This window comes from Nothobranchius furzeri, chromosome 2 (assembly GCF_043380555.1).
Source record: "Nothobranchius furzeri strain GRZ-AD chromosome 2, NfurGRZ-RIMD1, whole genome shotgun sequence".
Taxonomy (NCBI): domain Eukaryota; kingdom Metazoa; phylum Chordata; class Actinopteri; order Cyprinodontiformes; family Nothobranchiidae; genus Nothobranchius; species Nothobranchius furzeri.
The window spans coordinates 59,923,239-59,939,819 of record NC_091742.1 but is presented as its reverse complement, the minus strand read 5'-3'; the positions used below and the strand labels follow the sequence as shown (position 1 = coordinate 59,939,819).

Below are 16,581 nucleotides of genomic sequence, written 5' to 3'. Positions count from 1 at the left end.
TTTATTGTGCCCACTTACTTTTTCTTTGGTCCACCCACAAATGAGTTTCTACAATAATGGTGACACATGACAGACTTCTCTGAGCTCCGCAGCCATTACACTTTTCACCTCGCGCACCCCCTAGCAGCAGCTCACTTTGGGAATCCCTGCTCTAATGGGAAACAGGCTTCAACACAAACGGTTGTTTTCCACTTGGTCCTAGAGCTCAACCAGTGTCAATTTAATATAGCGTAATATTGTTTTTGGATGGTAAAACGTGCAGGGGTCAAAACATGACTTTGGAAAAAGTGGGGGGGACATGTCCCCCCTGTCCCCCCTTAAAATTACATCCATGCCCTGCTTCGTGTCATTCTGGGTAGGTCCTACTCCTCCAACCCTCAGCGTGACAGATGACCTGCAGACACAGTCGATCTTAGAAGATTATTTGATTATTTAACCCCAATCCAACCCTTTCAAGCTGAGTGTCACGTGGAGAGGCACTGGCTCCCATTTTTAAAGTCTTTGGTATGACCCAATCTAGATATCAGCCCAAAAAATCTGCAGCACATATCGGCCATCTATGACCTCTACATTTCATCATCTGTATCGGCTAGCGATGGGTAACAAATTCGGTACTTTTTAAGGGACCGAATTCAACAGTACAGACTGAGCACCGATTCACGTCATTTGAAACGGTGACTCGTTTCGGTACCCGTCCTTCATAATGAGAACTTGCCTAGACAGCTGCGCATGCGCAAGAGCGTTATGTCATCGGTCGCTGCGAGCCAGTTGTAAACAGGTAGAAAGAACGCACGCTAAAGCTTAGGTCCACTTCACTAAATGTTATGCGTAACTTGGTGATGATGAAACCAGCGACAACGATTTAAGTGTGAGGCATCATCGTTTTAATCTGCTCCAGCAGCTATATAAACTGTTTAAGATAACGTTAGCTTGATATGTTAGCTTCCATTGCCACCATTGTTATCAGCTAATGATGCGTTCGCTTTCTCCTCGGAAATTCTAACTTCCCAGTAGAAAAAAATCAAATGAAAAAGGACGGCAAAAGGAATGAAGATACACAGTAAATGTAGTTCACAGTAAAGATGTTTGCTTCAGTTTAATTATCAGCTTATAAAACTACAAGGACGGTGTTAAAATACAAACAGTTGTATGTTATTTATCGTGATATTTATCAAATATTGTTATATATTGAGAAAAATATATATTTAATTATAAAAGAGAAAAGTAAAACATTAAACACTCAAAAGTATCTAAAATTGGTACCGTTAAGTACCGGTATCGATTCCTAGGTACCGGGATTTAGTACCGAATCGATTCAGATGTCATGGTATCGGCAGCAGAAAACCCCATAGTGGTTGATCTCCACTGCTTAGTCTCAAAATATACAAGATTGTATTTTTATTTCTGCTTCCATAAGTTTTATGCTGAACTTATTTCTTAACACTTCAGCCAAAACATGAAGGGTATGAGAGAAAACGTGTCAACTGTCTCTACATTAAAACACACACACTCACCCACGCACATGACAGATACTCTACATCATCATACTAATACAAACGACAAAAAGGATGAATTATTGATCCACTCATGCATAAGGCATGGACTTGGCTTTCCATGACGGCACCGGGAGACAGGAAGTGTAGGGAGAATAAAGAGTAGAGAGATCAAAGGAACAGAAATTATTTAGAAAGAAATAAGACCAACACCAATAACAAAGGAGAAAACAAACAAACAAAAAATCACAATTAAATAAGAAAATGTTTGATAAATATGTAAAATTCAGCACATAGATTGGCAGTTATAAAAATTTATAAAGTCTTAATCTCCTAATAAAATGTGTGGCACACACAAGTGAAGTTAAAGCTGTTGACAACTAGAAAGAGAAGAAAATAGCCAAGAACAAAGAAGATGATGTGGGGAAGAATGGATGAGGAGATAAAGCAAAACAATAAACAGAGAAAAGAGGAAACAGCAAACACAGACAGAGCTGTGAGCCAAAGCAGAGAGACGGGTACCAAAGGAGGGAAACTAGGTTATTACACGTATATCTGTACTTTTCCTCCTGTCTCACTCGTCACCTTAAGCAGGTTTCAGACTCCTTCATCAATTCTTCAAGCCTTTTAGTCTGAATTTCATCACTTAACTTCAAAACCGAGACTGTTTGAGACTCAGATGCAAAAAAATACAGCCTGATGTTTGTGACAACAGACATGTTTTTTCATGCATCTCGAAACAAAACTACTGAGACGGTCTGATCTATTTGTAGAAGCATGGTGGGATCCTGAGCTGGCATCCACAACACCGGCCCTGCTGGTGCTTCCAGCAGCTGTAAGAGCGTTTCAAGGGCTCGTGTTTGCTGCTACTATTTGGGACATCCATCTGATCATGATTCATTTTTATCTTTCTAGAATCAGGACAGGATTCTGGAGAATTCCCACTCCTACTACCAAACAGGAGAAGACAATTTTTATTTTTTATCTTGGTTTCATGGGTTTGGGATTATTTTTCACTTCTTCCCCCAGAGGGCTCTCTGCACTCAACATCAGTTTAAATTAAGTTTGACTGATGTCATCAAGTTAATTCAAAATAACCTAAAATCAGTAAATTTAACAAAGATTACATGTTTTCTTCAGAATAATCTCTATTTCTACATATCTGCACATTCACATGTACTTCAGTGGGCATTTAAGGTAATATAATTTATCTTATGCTATAAAAAAACGATCCTGCTTTAATTACTGGTAACGGTTTGTGTAGTGATGCTACCTTACCCCGAGCAAGTCGGATGTTTTCTTCAGGGCTTCTTTATCCACGTGGATGTGATGGCTCTCCATGACTGAAAAACACACACACACACTGTTAAGATAATTATACTGTATGTGTATCTTTTATCTTGCTTTATGCTTTTATTACATTTAAAGATTTTACCATTTTAAGCTGGACAGTTGCTGTATTGTTTTGAAGTCTCCTCGTGAGACTTTAAGGATGCTAAACCTTGGTTCTGACCTGATGTGACCCAAGGACACCTGCTGACTTGGACAACTGCAGACTCGTGCAACTGTCTGTGTTGCACATCGTGTGATCAGACACTGATTAGAAAAACTGAATGTTCATTGTGTGAAACTTGTGACAATTACTGAATACTGAGAGCTGTGTTTCCCCCACCCTTCAGATCAGCTCATCAGACGTGTAACTAGGGAACTCCCAGCTTGTAATAAATAGAGGACGCTTGGATTCCAAAGGCAGAATGGTTTTGGAGGACCTGCCAGCCCAGTGCAGACTGAGCTGGTCGGACCTTATTCCATTCTCCTCGAGCATAAACAGAATTCTGACTTCTTGTGTCTCTTTTCTTCTTTGTGTATGGTGTCTAGGGGTTTAAACCTGACACACACACACACACACACGCACACGCACACGCACACACACATCCTCATCCAAGATCTGAAAACCTGAAACTCTTAAGATGTTTGTGGTGGTAAATCTGGTAAAGATCTGACTTGCTGCCGGGAAGAAGGTCGTCGCTAATAATTGTCTGGAAGTAGACGCTCCTACACAGAATCAGTGGGTGGAAGTAACAGGAAATACAAGAAATGGAAAAATGAACATATCTAATTAAATTGAGGGACAACTTGCATCAGATTGGGAAACATACTGTATGAGACAAAGGATTGAGTAAATTTGGACAAAATACCAGTTTTGTGTTGGCCATCAAATTTTTTGTTGTGTGTTTTTTCTGTTTGGGTAGAAATATAAGAAAAAAATAAGTTTATATGGAGGCAATGAAGTGGTTTGCAGTGTAACAATTCAATGATGTGCACAGGTGATTTAATAAAACTCCTGCTAATACCTCAGATATGGAATATCACTTCTACATCTACAGACACCAGAAGGAGGGAGCACATTACTCCTCTTCTGGCCCAGCTGCACTGGCTCCCGGCGCGCTACCACATCCAGTTTAAAATTTTACTTCTTGTTTTAAGTCACTCTATCTTTATGTGCCTCTTGACTCAGCTGGTTCAGCCCATTGACATACATATACTGGACAATGGGTTTCCATATGCTCCAATAATAAATTTTTGTACTAAAATGGGAGGTGGCCACCACCGCCATTTTGACCGTGTCACAGGTTCCGTCAAGCCCAGACAATTCCAAAAAAGGGAAGAGGAGGAGCTGAGGGTGTGGCTGTAAGGCTGGGATCAACTGACGACACCCGGTCGAACTAGCTACAAGCTAATCTGAAGCTAACCCAAAGCTAACGCGGAGGTGGGAGCTAAGCTAACGGAGGTAGCAACCTAGCTACAACTGGAGTTAACTGTGCACAACACCAGAGCTTCTGAGTCAGAGATACACCGGGCTGACCGCTGGGTAAAACCGGGTGGAACACAGAGGTCTCCGAGAGCTCCACAAGCCGACAGCCGCACAGCAGACAAGCGCCGCTGTGATCTGAGATGCGCAGAGCTGCCGCTGGGGAGAACCGGGTGGAAAGGTTTCCATCCCAGAGCTCCACAAGCCGGCAGCTCGCGCAGCAGACTAAAGCCGCGATCAGACAGATGCGCCAAGCTGCGGGGAGGGGAGAACCGGGTGGAAAACATCTGTCTCCCGAGAGCTCCACAAGCCGATAGTCGAAACCCAGCCCCACCAACATGTTATATTTCAACCCATTTTCTAAAGTGCAGCATTATGTTAAATACACTGGGTTTTACCCTATTACATTTAAATTTCATGGTTAAACAGTACATGTTAAAATCTAAGCTCAGCTCGGCAGTGACCTAAAATACATAAATATAATTTTACTTACCGAAAAAAATGAAGTGGAGACTCCTTGGACGCTCTATTAGTGCAATTAATACCACAGCAAGTCATTTTATCCAACAATTGCACAAAAAATATCCAAAAAAGAATACCCAAACACAGAGACTCAAAATCCCGGAACAGTTTCCAAGCCAGACCGAGGCTCTACTGAGGCCTTTCCCCGGAGCTAGCTCTGCAGTCACGTGGGTCTGATGCTCATTAATTATACAGAATTTTAGGCTTTTAATACACTTAAACAGAAGAGTGAGAAAAAATTCACCCCCCTCAGAGTTGTCATGAGTGTAAACTAGATAATTTAAACCAAAAACATGTTTTGGTACCAGGCTGTAAACATGTTTATTTCTGCTGTGAAATTGGTATTTTTAACATGGGAGTCAATGAGAATTTGCTCGTTTCTGACACCAGCGCCCAGCAGATGAGGGTGGAACTGCAATTTTTGGTACTCCCGGGTTGAGCCTCCCTTGGTTCAGCCCTACGTACCTGGTCGAATTCTTCGGTCAGCAGACCACCGCCTGTTACAGGTCCCAAGTGAGGACGCGAGGAGAACGAGCTTTCTCAGTCTGTGTGCCTTGTCTCTTTAATCAACTCCCTCTAGCAGTGAGAATGGCCTCCTCTCTCTCGGATTTAAAATCACCCCTGAAGGCTCATTTTTATTCCTTGGCTTTTACTTCAGCCTAGTTAGCATTTTATGATGTTTTTGTTTCATTTTTATAGTTTTTTATAGTAGTTACTGTACTTCTTTTATTACTTCTTCCCGTGTGTTGATTTTTATGCTCTTTTACTGTGCAGCACTTTGGTCGGCCTCGGCCGTGTAGAAATGTGCTTTATAAATGAAATGGAATGGAATGGAATCAAACTTCACTAAAAGTATAATTTAAGTTTAATTTAGGGGTGATTAAAGTTTAGTTCTGGTAATTTGGTTGTTTTTTCACCAACATCTCACAGGATCAAAAACATATTACATTTGAAAGTGACTTTGTGTTTAATGCTGTGGTGTCCACACTTTTCAAAATAATTATTTTCCATTTTTTTAACTGTATCTGTTCAATAATATTGATTAGAACTGTCATTTGTTGTTTAACTTTGTAAATTTAAGATAGCTTTAAAGCAGAAATCCAGAGTTTTCCCTGTTTCATTAATAATGTATGATTTCTTAGAAATCTATCGAAGTGATAGATCCATTATAATGCAGGCTTTTTTTGTTTTGCTAAGCACCCCGTAGAGGTCCATGTAATTTGAATTGAGAATAATATTTGTAAAACATCTTCGCTCTGATGGCTGGCTAGAGGTGTGCAATCACAATTGAGAGGTTTTGCTTTTGGCTGTAAAAATAGAAGTATAGAGAGGGGCTTAAGGTGTGATACTTATTTTCACCTCTAGATGGTGCTATCTAAGAAAAACTCCAGATTTCTGCTTTAACCCTCTCAGGCTCAAAATAAGTTTTGATAAAAGGACGAACAACTAAGTCCTTCAGGGGTACTTCTGAGTTAAAAAAATGCTCATGAAATTGTCAGGTTCGGTGGGCTGAGCTGGAGTGTGGCTATGAGACCCAGGCGCGGAGAGACTGGTGTTGGATGGTGACTGTTATGTGGCAGCGTGGGAAGAACTCTTCCCGTATGGTTTTCAGAGTTCGTAGAGTTTAGTGTTTTAGTTCTTGGAATGAGTTGGCGTCTATCGTTAGATGATGACTGAGTGCCGGCTCAGCTGTGAGAGGTTCTTAAATAGGTTCAGCGGGATGACGTCACCGTGTTGCGTCGGTGACGGGGATGCTGGGAGATGGAGTGCAGCACCCTCCAGGCCCGCGGAGGAGGTCAGGAGGAGGAGGAGTTCATGACAAGACACCCCCCCCCCCCCGCGCGCGCGCGAGGGACGGCCCCAGAAGGCCCAGGGCGACGAGACCAGAAATCAGCCAACAGGGACGGATCCAGGAACGAGCGGGCAGGCTCCCAGCTACGCTCCTCCGGCCCGTAACCCTCCCAGTCCACCAGATACTGCCATCCACGACCCCGGCGGCGGGCATCCAGAATCTTGCGGACGGTGTAAACGGGGTCCCCATCAACCCGGACCGGAGGCGGATGGAGGGGAGACGACACCACCGGCTTGAGCTGAGAGATGTGGAATACAGGATGCACCCTGAGAGTGGAAGGAAGGCGCAGCCGGTAAGTGACCGGACCGATGACATCACGGACTTGGAAGGGACCCAAAAAGCGGGGAGACAGCTTCCGGGCACCAGCCGGCAACTGTAGATTGGACGTAGAGAGCCAAACCCGGTCACCAGGCTGGAACACAGGGCCGGGACGGTGACAATGTTGTCGGGAGTATTCCGTGTTCGCTCGGGTGATGGCGGCGCGAGCCCTGATCCAAGCGAGATGGCAGTGGTGAACCATATCCTGAGCCGCCGGAACCACCACCTCCGGCACCTGATGGTCGAAAAGAGGGGGCTGGTATCCATAACAGGTCTCGAAGGGTGACAGACCCGTGGCAGAGGACGTCTGGAGGTTGTGAGTGAGTTCCGCCCACAGGAGGTAGCGGGGCCAGGTGGATGGTTGAGACGAGGCAAAGCAGCGTAAGTAGCGCCCGAGCTGCTGGTTTGCCCTCTTCGTCTGACCATCAGTCTGGGGATGATAACCAGACGACAGACTGGCAGAAGCACCCACCAACCGTCAGAAAGCCTTCCAGAACTGTGAGATGAACTGGGGTCCTCTGTCAGACACCACGTCCTGGGGAAATCCGTGGAGCCTCACCACATGCTCGAGGAGGAGTTCCGCCGTTCTCTTAGCCGTGGGGAGCCCTGCCATAGCCACTAAATGCACAGCTTTCGAAAAACGGTCAGTGATGGTGAGGATGGTGTCCAGGTGATCGGCAGCGGGGAGCCCCGTGACAAAGTCCACACCTATATGCGACCAAGGCCGTTTGGGCACAGGGAGCGGTTGTAATTCCCCGGCCCCAGGCTGGGTGGAGGACTTGGACCAGGCGCAGGTGTCGCATGCAGCAGTGTACTCGCGCACATCTTTTCTCATAAAGGGCCTCCACAGGGCCCGGTGGAGGAACTGGAGGGTACGAGCCTGGCCTTGGTGCCCCGCGAGCCGTGAACTGTGCCCCCAGCTCAAGGCCTCCTGTCGGCACACGGCCGGAACGTAAAGGCGGTTAGGAGGCGTCTCTGGGGGTGCCGGGTCCGCCGGGAGGGCCGCCCGGATGGAGGCTTCTAGTGGCCATTGTAGGGCGGCCACGAACCGTTCGGTCAGGAGGATGGACGACGGTTCAGGAGGCCTGGGGTCCTGGGTGTGCTGACGGGAAAAGGCGTCCGCCTTGAGGTTCTTGGAGCCGGGGCGGTAGGCAATGTGAAAGTTATAAGGTTCGAAAAAGAGGGCCCACCGGGCCTGACGAGGGTTGAGTTGGCGAGCGGTCTGAATATGGATGAGGTTCTGATGATCAGTCCAGATTAGAAAAGGAGTGGGGGTACCCAGGAGCCACTGTCGCCACTCCTCCAGGGCCCACTTTATCGCCAACAATTTCCGGTCCCCGACCCCATAGTTCTGCTGAGTAGGAGAGAACTTCCGGGAAAAGAATGCGCAGGGATGGAGTTTGGAGTCCTGGCCACGTTGTGACCGTACGGCTCCCGTGCCCGTCTCAGAGGCGTCCACCTCCACAACGAAAGGCCGTGTTAGGTCCGGGTGGAGGAGGATGGGCTCGCTTACAAAGCGGCGGACCAGCTCATGGAAGGCAGCGACGGCCTCCGGGGAGAGGCGGAAAGGGCGAGGCTGATTGGTTGTTTTAGTCAGGGAAGTTAATGGTGACGCCAGGGCGCTGAAATTGCGGATAAACCGGCGGTAGAAGTTGCAGAACCCCAGGAAACTCTGCAGCTGCTTCAGGGTCTTGGGTAGTGGCCACTGCGCTACCGCCTGAACCTTCTGTGGGTCCATGCGCAGGCCCTGGGAGGAGATGATGAATCCCAGAAACGAGGTGGACTCCTGGTGAAAGGCACACTTCTCCAGTTTACAGAATAAGTCGTGCTCCAGGAGGCGTGACAGAACGGCTCGAACATGCTGGGTGTGTTCCTCGGCCGTGCGGGAGTAGATGAGGATGTCGTCTAAATAAACAAAAACCCAAAGACCCAGCATGTCACGGAGGACATCAGTGATGAAACGCTGAAAAACGGCAGGGCTGTTGCAGAGGCCGAAGGGCATGACTAGGTACTCATAATGTCCAGTGGGTGTAATAAAAGCGGTTTTCCACTCCTCTCCCTCCTTTATGCGGATGAGGTTGTATGCACTGCGGAGGTCCAGCTTTGTAAACAGTGTGGCTTGGGCGGTGGCGTCCAAAGCCGTGCTCATTAAAGGAAGAGGATGGCGGTCCCTGATCGTGATCTTATTCAACCCACGATAGTCTATACAGGATCACCCTCCTTCTTCTTCACAAAGAAGAACCCTGCCGCTCCAGGAGACGTGGAATGGCGGATAAACCCCTTCTGGAGAGCCTTGTTGATATAAGCGTCCATGGCCTGGGTCTCTGCCGGGGAGAGCGAGAACAGCCGACCCCGAGGCAGGGTGGTTCCGGGCTGAAGCCTGATCTCCAGATCGTAGGGTCGATGAGGAGGCAGCCTGGTGGTAGGCTCCTTTGCAAAGACCCGAGCCAGATCGTGGTATTGGGGTGGAAGGAGTGTTAAATCCACATCCTTGGGTGGTGTCGCCCTAGGCTGTGATCCTGGAGACGGATGATGAAGGCGATAGTTAACACCCCACGCCATGACTTTACTGGTGGACCAGGAGATGTGAGGGTCGTGGAGGCGGAACCAGGAATGACCCAGAATGAGAGGAGTCGTGGGGGCGTGAATGACCAGGAAATGAAGGGTCTCTACGTGTTCTCCGATGGTCATCCGGAGGTTCTGGGTTCGGTGCTTGATCGGATATGGCATGAGAGGGCGACCGTCCACTGAGGTGACGGGAACGAGGTGATCGAGGAGGGTGAGTGGAATCTTGAGCCGGTTGACCAACCCCTGATCGATAAAGCTTTCTGCAGCTCCAGTGTCGAGGAGAGCCACCAGGGTGACTGGTCCTTGGTTCAGCTGGAAAGAGACCGGGAGGGTGGTGTGATGAGGAGCTGCATGAGTGGAAACTCCGAGTGAGGCAGCTCCTACACCGACCCGGAGGGACCGTTTCCCGGGCGTATGGGGCATGTTGCACGGGGATGACCCAGAAACCCCACAATAGGCGCATTGTCCCTCCTGAAAACGGCGCGCACGTTCCTTGGGGGGCAAACGACCCAGTTGCATGGGTTCCTCCATGGGTTGGTTCTCCTGACGGCGGGGGAAAGTTCTGGATTGTACGGGAACCGTCCTCACTCCTGGTCTGGTGAGGAGGCAGCGGTCCAGCTGGAGAGCCAGGTCCACCTCCTGGTCCAGGGTGGTTGGAGCCTCGTGTCCGATCATGCCCTCACGGATGCGGGGTGACAATCCCTCCAAGTACACAGCCTTCACTGCGGCATCACCCCAGGTTAGACGGGCAGCGGTGGTCCGGAAGCGTGAGGTGTACTCGGCCACGGTCTGAGAGCCCTGTCGAAGCTGGAGCAGGCGTGTCTCGTCTGCGACCTCGCTGCTGGGATGAACAAATGCCTTCTTCAGTTCTTTCACGAAGGCTTCATAGTCGTTGCAGACTGGGGACTTCTGATGGTACAGAGCAGCCGCCCATTCACCGGCTCGCCCGGTCAGCAGGGAGGTTAACAGAGCCACGCGAGAGCAGGAAGTCGGGTAGCGTGCCGGCTGACACTCAAAAGTCATTGACAGGATGGCCAACATGCCCTCCGGGGATCCTTTAATCCCATCCCATTTCTCTGGGAGACTTAGATACGGCTCCACAACGTTAGGAGTGGCAGATGACTGTCGTTGGAGGGCTGAGGAGAGTTGGACGACCAGTTCGGTGAAGGAATCGAGTTTGGATGCGACGCGATCAGTAACAGTATGCAGCTGATTGTTCTCCAAACGAAGTTGGGCGTTGTCCGCCTCCTGGCGTTCTACTCGGCTGAGCAGCTATGCAACCTCAGCTCGCAGCTGAGCGATCTCTGCTGGGTCTACTCGGGACTCAGTCATCCTGTCAGGTTCGGTGGGCTGAGCTGGAGTGTGGCTATGAGATCCAGGCGCGGAGAGACTGGAGTTGGATGGTGACTGTTATGTGGCAGCGTGGGAAGATCTCTTCCCGTATGGTTTTCAGAGTTCGTAGAGTTTAGTGTTTTAGTTCTTGGAATGAGTTGGCGTCTATCGTTAGATGATGACTGAGTGCCGGCTCAGCTGTGAGAGGTTCTTAAATAGGTTCAGCGGGATGACGTCACCGTGTTGCGTCGGTGACGGGGATGCTGGGAGATGGAGTGCAGCACCCTCCAGGCCCGCGGAGGAGGTCAGGAGGAGGAGTTCATGACAGAAATACATACATGGAGTAACCAGGTAGGTAGGTTTTAACGTTGCAAGTCTGCAACACCTGCCTGCAGAGGGTTAATGAGATTTGATCGATTGGTAGATGTTTATTCTACTTTTTTGGGGCATTAAAACACACTTTGGTTCATTATCAGCTACAAGAAAAATTATCCAAGTCACTCTTCTTTCTGTCATGTTTGTGCGATTTAGTCAAAATTTAGGAGTTTCTCACAAGTCTGCTTTTTAGTAAAGGTCAGTGAGGGTGTGTAGTTGGTTTTACTATAAAAGACAGAAAAGTCTAGTTAATAAGACAAACACTTTGGATTAGACTTAACTTTTCGCATTTAAAACTGTTCAAATTCACTGGAACATGAAAACGTTCTAAAACTTCTGTCTGCACCAAGGGCCAGCGGTAGAGACAAAATTATACTACTGTTCAAATGACATTGAGGACTGCACAGAATAACTCAGAGGGCCACAAGGGGCCCTCAGGCCACACTTTGGACACGACTGGTTGCTTGAGGTGCTCACCTGCCAGAACAGGGATCATTTTCAGCTCCATTTCTGAGTACAGTGCCCACAAACCTTGGCTCTAAAAAAACACACAGGTAGTCATGTAAACATGTGCATATACATGGTATCTGCAGGTTTAAGGGAGCCACATTTAAGACTTTTTAAGACCTTTTTGAAGGCTACTTTGACCAAATTTAAGCTGTTTTTTAAATTAAATTTAAGCTATAATTTCCAGCTATTGCCTGGAACCGGTGCTAACCACGTCACGAACGTGGGTTTACCCACCCCGTTACCATTAAACTTGCACTTCCCCATGGCGCAAGCTCCCACTAGCTTAACCAGCTAATGTGCTCATCTGAAAATAGCCCCCTTTCACAACCAACTGAATGTGTACGGTTCCGCTTACGGCAACATCACACACAAAAAATGCTGAAGACTAACTAGAAATTCTTATTCATTGGGTCTTTGGTAATTTAAGACCTTTGGAAACTGTATTTAAGGATTGTTTGTCATTTTTAAGGCCATAAATTTAGAAAAGCAAATTTAAGACTTTTTAAGGCTTTTTAAGGACCCGCGGATACCCTGATATAGTTAGGTGTGTGTGTGTGTGTGTGCGTGCGTGCATGTGTGTGCCAACCTGTAGCTTACAGCATAAGGTCATATTAAGCTTGTAGAGCCAGCAGAGGCTTGAGATGATCGTAGAAACCTGAAAAACATCGAGATCCCAGAGAATTTGTTCAATTTCCCAGAAAGATTTGGTTGCTAGGATTTACTTCATGATTAATAAACACAAATGGGGGGTTTGTTAAAAAAAAAGATGAGTTTGACAATACATCCCTGCAACCCTTAACATTTAAATATTTTCCAGCCTGCTGCTCTGAAGCTATTTGTGTAATCAGTCACTTAATCTGCTCTGCTGCTAGCAACACAGATCTGTCTCATTTCAAACTGGATTAAAAGAAAAAGAAAACTCTGTAAAATTGCTTGTTTTTAAATGCATGTAATCCTGGTAATTATTCTGTGTTATTGAGAAGCCCAAACCTCTCAGATAAAAGCCACTCACTTGTTAGCTGTTCGTTAGCTGCTGGGGTGACGAGATATTTGTAATAAAATGGTTAAATTTTAATGTGGAAAATCCAAATGAAGAGATTAAATAAAACATATCTGCAAGATCCGCAATCTCTTTAATTTCAATTTATTCTGGTTAAATGTGAAAATGTGTCGATTTCACACAGACATCAGCTCCTTTACATTCTACTAACCTTCTGGGGACCCGGGACAGATGCTGCGTGCGTTTTCTGACAGTGTTTGTAAAGAAGATTGTTGTAACAGGAGGACGGATCTGTGGGATCCAGCAGCCACCCAGACACCTGTGGGTCCTGGATCCGACATCCTGCCACTGATAAAGGTAAAACAGTTTATCATTTGACACAGAATGCCTCCTGTTAATAATAATGGCACAAAAACCCAACAAAGAGGAAAACAAGGATAAAGAAAACAGTATGTGTCACTTCACCCATCAGTGGGACAGATGACTGACTTGTTTTACACTTTTAGAAGCTGTTTTGCTTGTGAGTGATTAAAATATAAAAAAGTCCATCTTTATTTATTTGTTTTAGTGTTTTTGAATGTGTAGAATGGTTTGGATCATTTGTTTGAGTCCATCGTTAGCCCAAAATGAAGTAAAGAAATCTAAAACAGAAAGTTTCATACCCCGTCATGCCTGTGGCTGTAACCTGAATGGTAAATGTTGAATTACTGCTGAGCAGTGTGTGAGTGTGGAGGTGCATTTGCCTCGTTTCCAGCTGAGGTCTTCTTTGTAATGCTGCAGAGCCGTACAAAGCATATCCTTGGCTTTATAACAAACCACCAGCTGGGATCTGGATAGAACCTGTAGGAGCGTGTCTCTGCGACACAAACACACCATTTAGTGTGAAAGTTTACGTCTGAGATATGCAAAAACCGGTCTGGATGCTAAACTCCAGAAAACACCAGCTGACCTGGTAAAGAGCTCCTGGGTGTAGTGGGTTTGTCGTTGAGCCCATAGAGGGGTGTGCTCAAGTTTCAAGAAGACCAGACTGTTGTTTGGGCTGAGTGAGCCATCAAGTGAGCTGCTGTTGCAATCATTCTTCATCAGAACGAGGAGTCCACAGACTGGAGGAGGGCGCTTCTGTAGTAAACACATTTGTAGTGACAAACAGGAAGCTTTTTAAACGACCGAACTATTGACCACTCTCTGCTGACCTGCTCTGGGTCCAACTGAGTGGATCCGTCCTGGAACACCATGGTTAGTAACACCACCTCTGCCCGTGAGATCTCCTCAAGCATCTGCAGCTTCTCTTCGATGGTTAGCTTCCCAGAATCCTTCACTCTTGGGTCAGAGGTCAGGGTTGTAGAGAGGGAGCCAGCTTTAGATTGTGGCGCATTCGTGTTGACCCCCTCATGGAGACTGGCTGAGATTTTACAGGAGGGTTTCAGTCTGCCTCCTCCTGCTGCTGCCTCCTTTTGTGAGGATCCAGGAGGTTCCCATGCTGGAGGACGTCTAGTGCAGTAGATTTTAGGAGGACTGTTGGCATTTTGCTTCGGTAATAAGTCATGCTTTCTCTTTCGGGGGAAGGATGGAAAGAGGGGAGAATATTGGGAGTGTTTGGCTTCCATGTTTTTTTGCGTTGCAACAGTTGAAGTCAGGTTCAGGGGTGAGGTGACGCTTTGTCCAGTAGCTGTTTTGCTTGCTGGGATGAGAGCTATGCTGGATTTAATCCCTCTGCTGTTTTCATCAGGGCTCTGCAACACAAACATGAGCAGAATGCAAACAAATGAGATAAAATAATGAAGAAAATGCAAGAGCTGTTGTGTGGTGGGGTGAGTACTCCTCATCTCTATAACATCTTTGAGCTCTTCATTTCAGGAGAGGGAGCTCACCAGCTGCAGGGTATTAGCAATCAGCGGCAGCTGTAGCTTCTCAGGTCATCTGCAGCAGAGCTCTATTTAAGAGGAGAAGGAACCACTACACAGCGCTTACTCATGGTAGTATTTTGGCCACTCGTTTTAGGTTGCTTGGTTTTCTAAGTAGATAATTGACTTGGAGAATTTCTTGGATTATTCTTGGATTCTTGTGTTGGATTTTTGGATTCAAGTTTTGTATCCTCTCTCCAGGATTACTGGACAATCTTCCCTGACGCTCTGGGTTTGTTGGATATTATCCTCCATCCAATAAGCAGAACCTTACTGGATTACTCACCTGGAAAGAACCATAACCTTCCTGGACTTCACGGCTCGCCTCTCCTCTTATTCCTCTGCCACCCTGCCTGGCTCCCTCTCCTGGACTCACCCCGTCACTCCACCTGCCCTCCTCGACCTCCTCCACCTGCAGAACTTGGACTCTCTCTGGCTCCAACTACTCTGGGTTTATTCCAGGGACACTTTTTGTTAGATTCCTGAAATAAATCATTGTTTTGAACTTTTCCCCCCCGTCTTGTGATGATTCTTCATGTCGTGGGTTAAACACATTCCCAGGAACATGACAAGAGCAGATTTAGAAAAACTCCCTCTGAACATCTGAAGGCAAGTGATAAACACAAACAGGTGTGTGAGTGCAGGTAATAAAACTGGAGATGCCTAAAATTAATTTAGTTTTGTGTGTAGAAATAAAACAAAAGTATGTCATCAGAAGATCTGAACAGGTCATGGGGTTGATAGGTGTGTGAGCAAGCAAGTGTGTGTGCATGTGCGTGTCACACGATGTAGGAAGTTGCAAACTTGTATAAAACTAGGGAAGAAACAACAGCAGGGATCTGTATATACTGCAGCAAGAGGTGAGAAATACAGAAACGCAACAAAAATACAAACATAAGAAAACCAGAAAAAGGTCACAAAACCAAAATGAAAACAAAAAGCCGTACTCTAAGAAATGAAATGTTGAATTTACTTACCCAAGTTGTGTCAACTGGTTGCAATAAACCTAGTTCATGTAATACTTAAGTTTACCACTTCTCTGTCGTAAACAACCCTGCTGCAGCCTGCTGTAGCTAGTGCTAACAACATGGTATTGCTAACGTGAGCCAACTGATGCTAAATCAGTCATGAAGTAAAAAGATCCACACTGTTGGACAAAATACATTTACTTTCAAGTCAAGTAGCAACATAGGCAGGCAACCATCAGCCTGTGACTTTGTAGCCTCCTTTAGCTCTCTCCAACTAGTGGACCTTGCTGCTCACTCTGGTTTTAGCTCTTTGCTTCGCCTCCAAAGACATTACAGGTTCAACTTTTACTTCCGGGCTCTGCCACGATGCGAACAAAAAAGCTAAATGTTCCTTCTTCTTCGTCTTTCTGTTGACAGTCGGAGAACTGATGAAGCTAACTGCTAACATTGCCAGGTCCTTCTCAAAAAATTAGCATATTGTGATAAAGTTCATTATTTTCTGTAGACTTTCATATATATTAGATTCATTACACACAACTGAAGTAGTTCAAGCCTTTTATTGTTTCTAATATTGATGATTTTGGCATACAGCTCATGAAAACCCAAAATTCCTATCTCAAAAAATTAGCATACCATGAAAAGGTTCTCTAAACCAGCAATTAACCTAATCATCTGAATCAACTAATTAACTCTAAACACCGGCAAAAGATTCCTGAGGCTTTTAAAAACTCCCAGCCTGGTTCCCGCAATCATGGGTAAGACTGCCGACCTGACTGCTGTCCAGAATGCCATCATTGACACCCTCAAGCAAGAGGGTAAGACACAGAAAGAAATTTCTGAACAAATAGGCTGTTCCCAGAGTGCTGTATCAAGGCACCTCAGTGGGAAGTCTGTGGGAAGGAAAAAGTGTGGCAGAAAACGCTGCAC

At 46.3% G+C, this 16,581-nt stretch overlaps 1 protein-coding gene and 1 long non-coding RNA gene across 5 annotated transcripts in view; one reads left to right on the top strand and one right to left on the bottom strand.

Annotated features, from left to right (window-relative positions):
- poln (polymerase (DNA directed) nu) overlaps window positions 1-16,581 on the bottom strand; it is a 109,095-nt gene that overhangs the window by 80,924 nt on the left and 11,590 nt on the right. For all 3 annotated transcript variants that reach the window (XM_070547034.1, XM_070547035.1, XM_054747692.2), the window contains exons 7-13: window positions 13,976-14,515; window positions 13,732-13,901; window positions 13,526-13,638; window positions 12,994-13,130; window positions 12,369-12,437; window positions 11,750-11,810; window positions 2,772-2,836 (exon numbers count right to left, since the gene is read on the bottom strand). In XM_070547034.1, coding sequence (XP_070403135.1) covers window positions 2,772-2,836; window positions 11,750-11,810; window positions 12,369-12,437; window positions 12,994-13,130; window positions 13,526-13,638; window positions 13,732-13,901; window positions 13,976-14,515 — 1,155 coding nt within the window. The remainder of the gene's footprint in view (window positions 1-2,771; window positions 2,837-11,749; window positions 11,811-12,368; window positions 12,438-12,993; window positions 13,131-13,525; window positions 13,639-13,731; window positions 13,902-13,975; window positions 14,516-16,581) is intronic.
- On the top strand, window positions 14,341-15,196 carry LOC139063923 (uncharacterized). 2 transcript variants are annotated; one of them, XR_011517247.1, is made up of 3 exons: window positions 14,341-14,427; window positions 14,512-14,758; window positions 14,888-15,196. It is a non-coding gene; the product is annotated as an uncharacterized lncRNA (long non-coding RNA). The 2 variants fall into 2 exon arrangements; XR_011517246.1 differs by lacking the exon at window positions 14,341-14,427 and having other exon boundaries at window positions 14,435-14,758.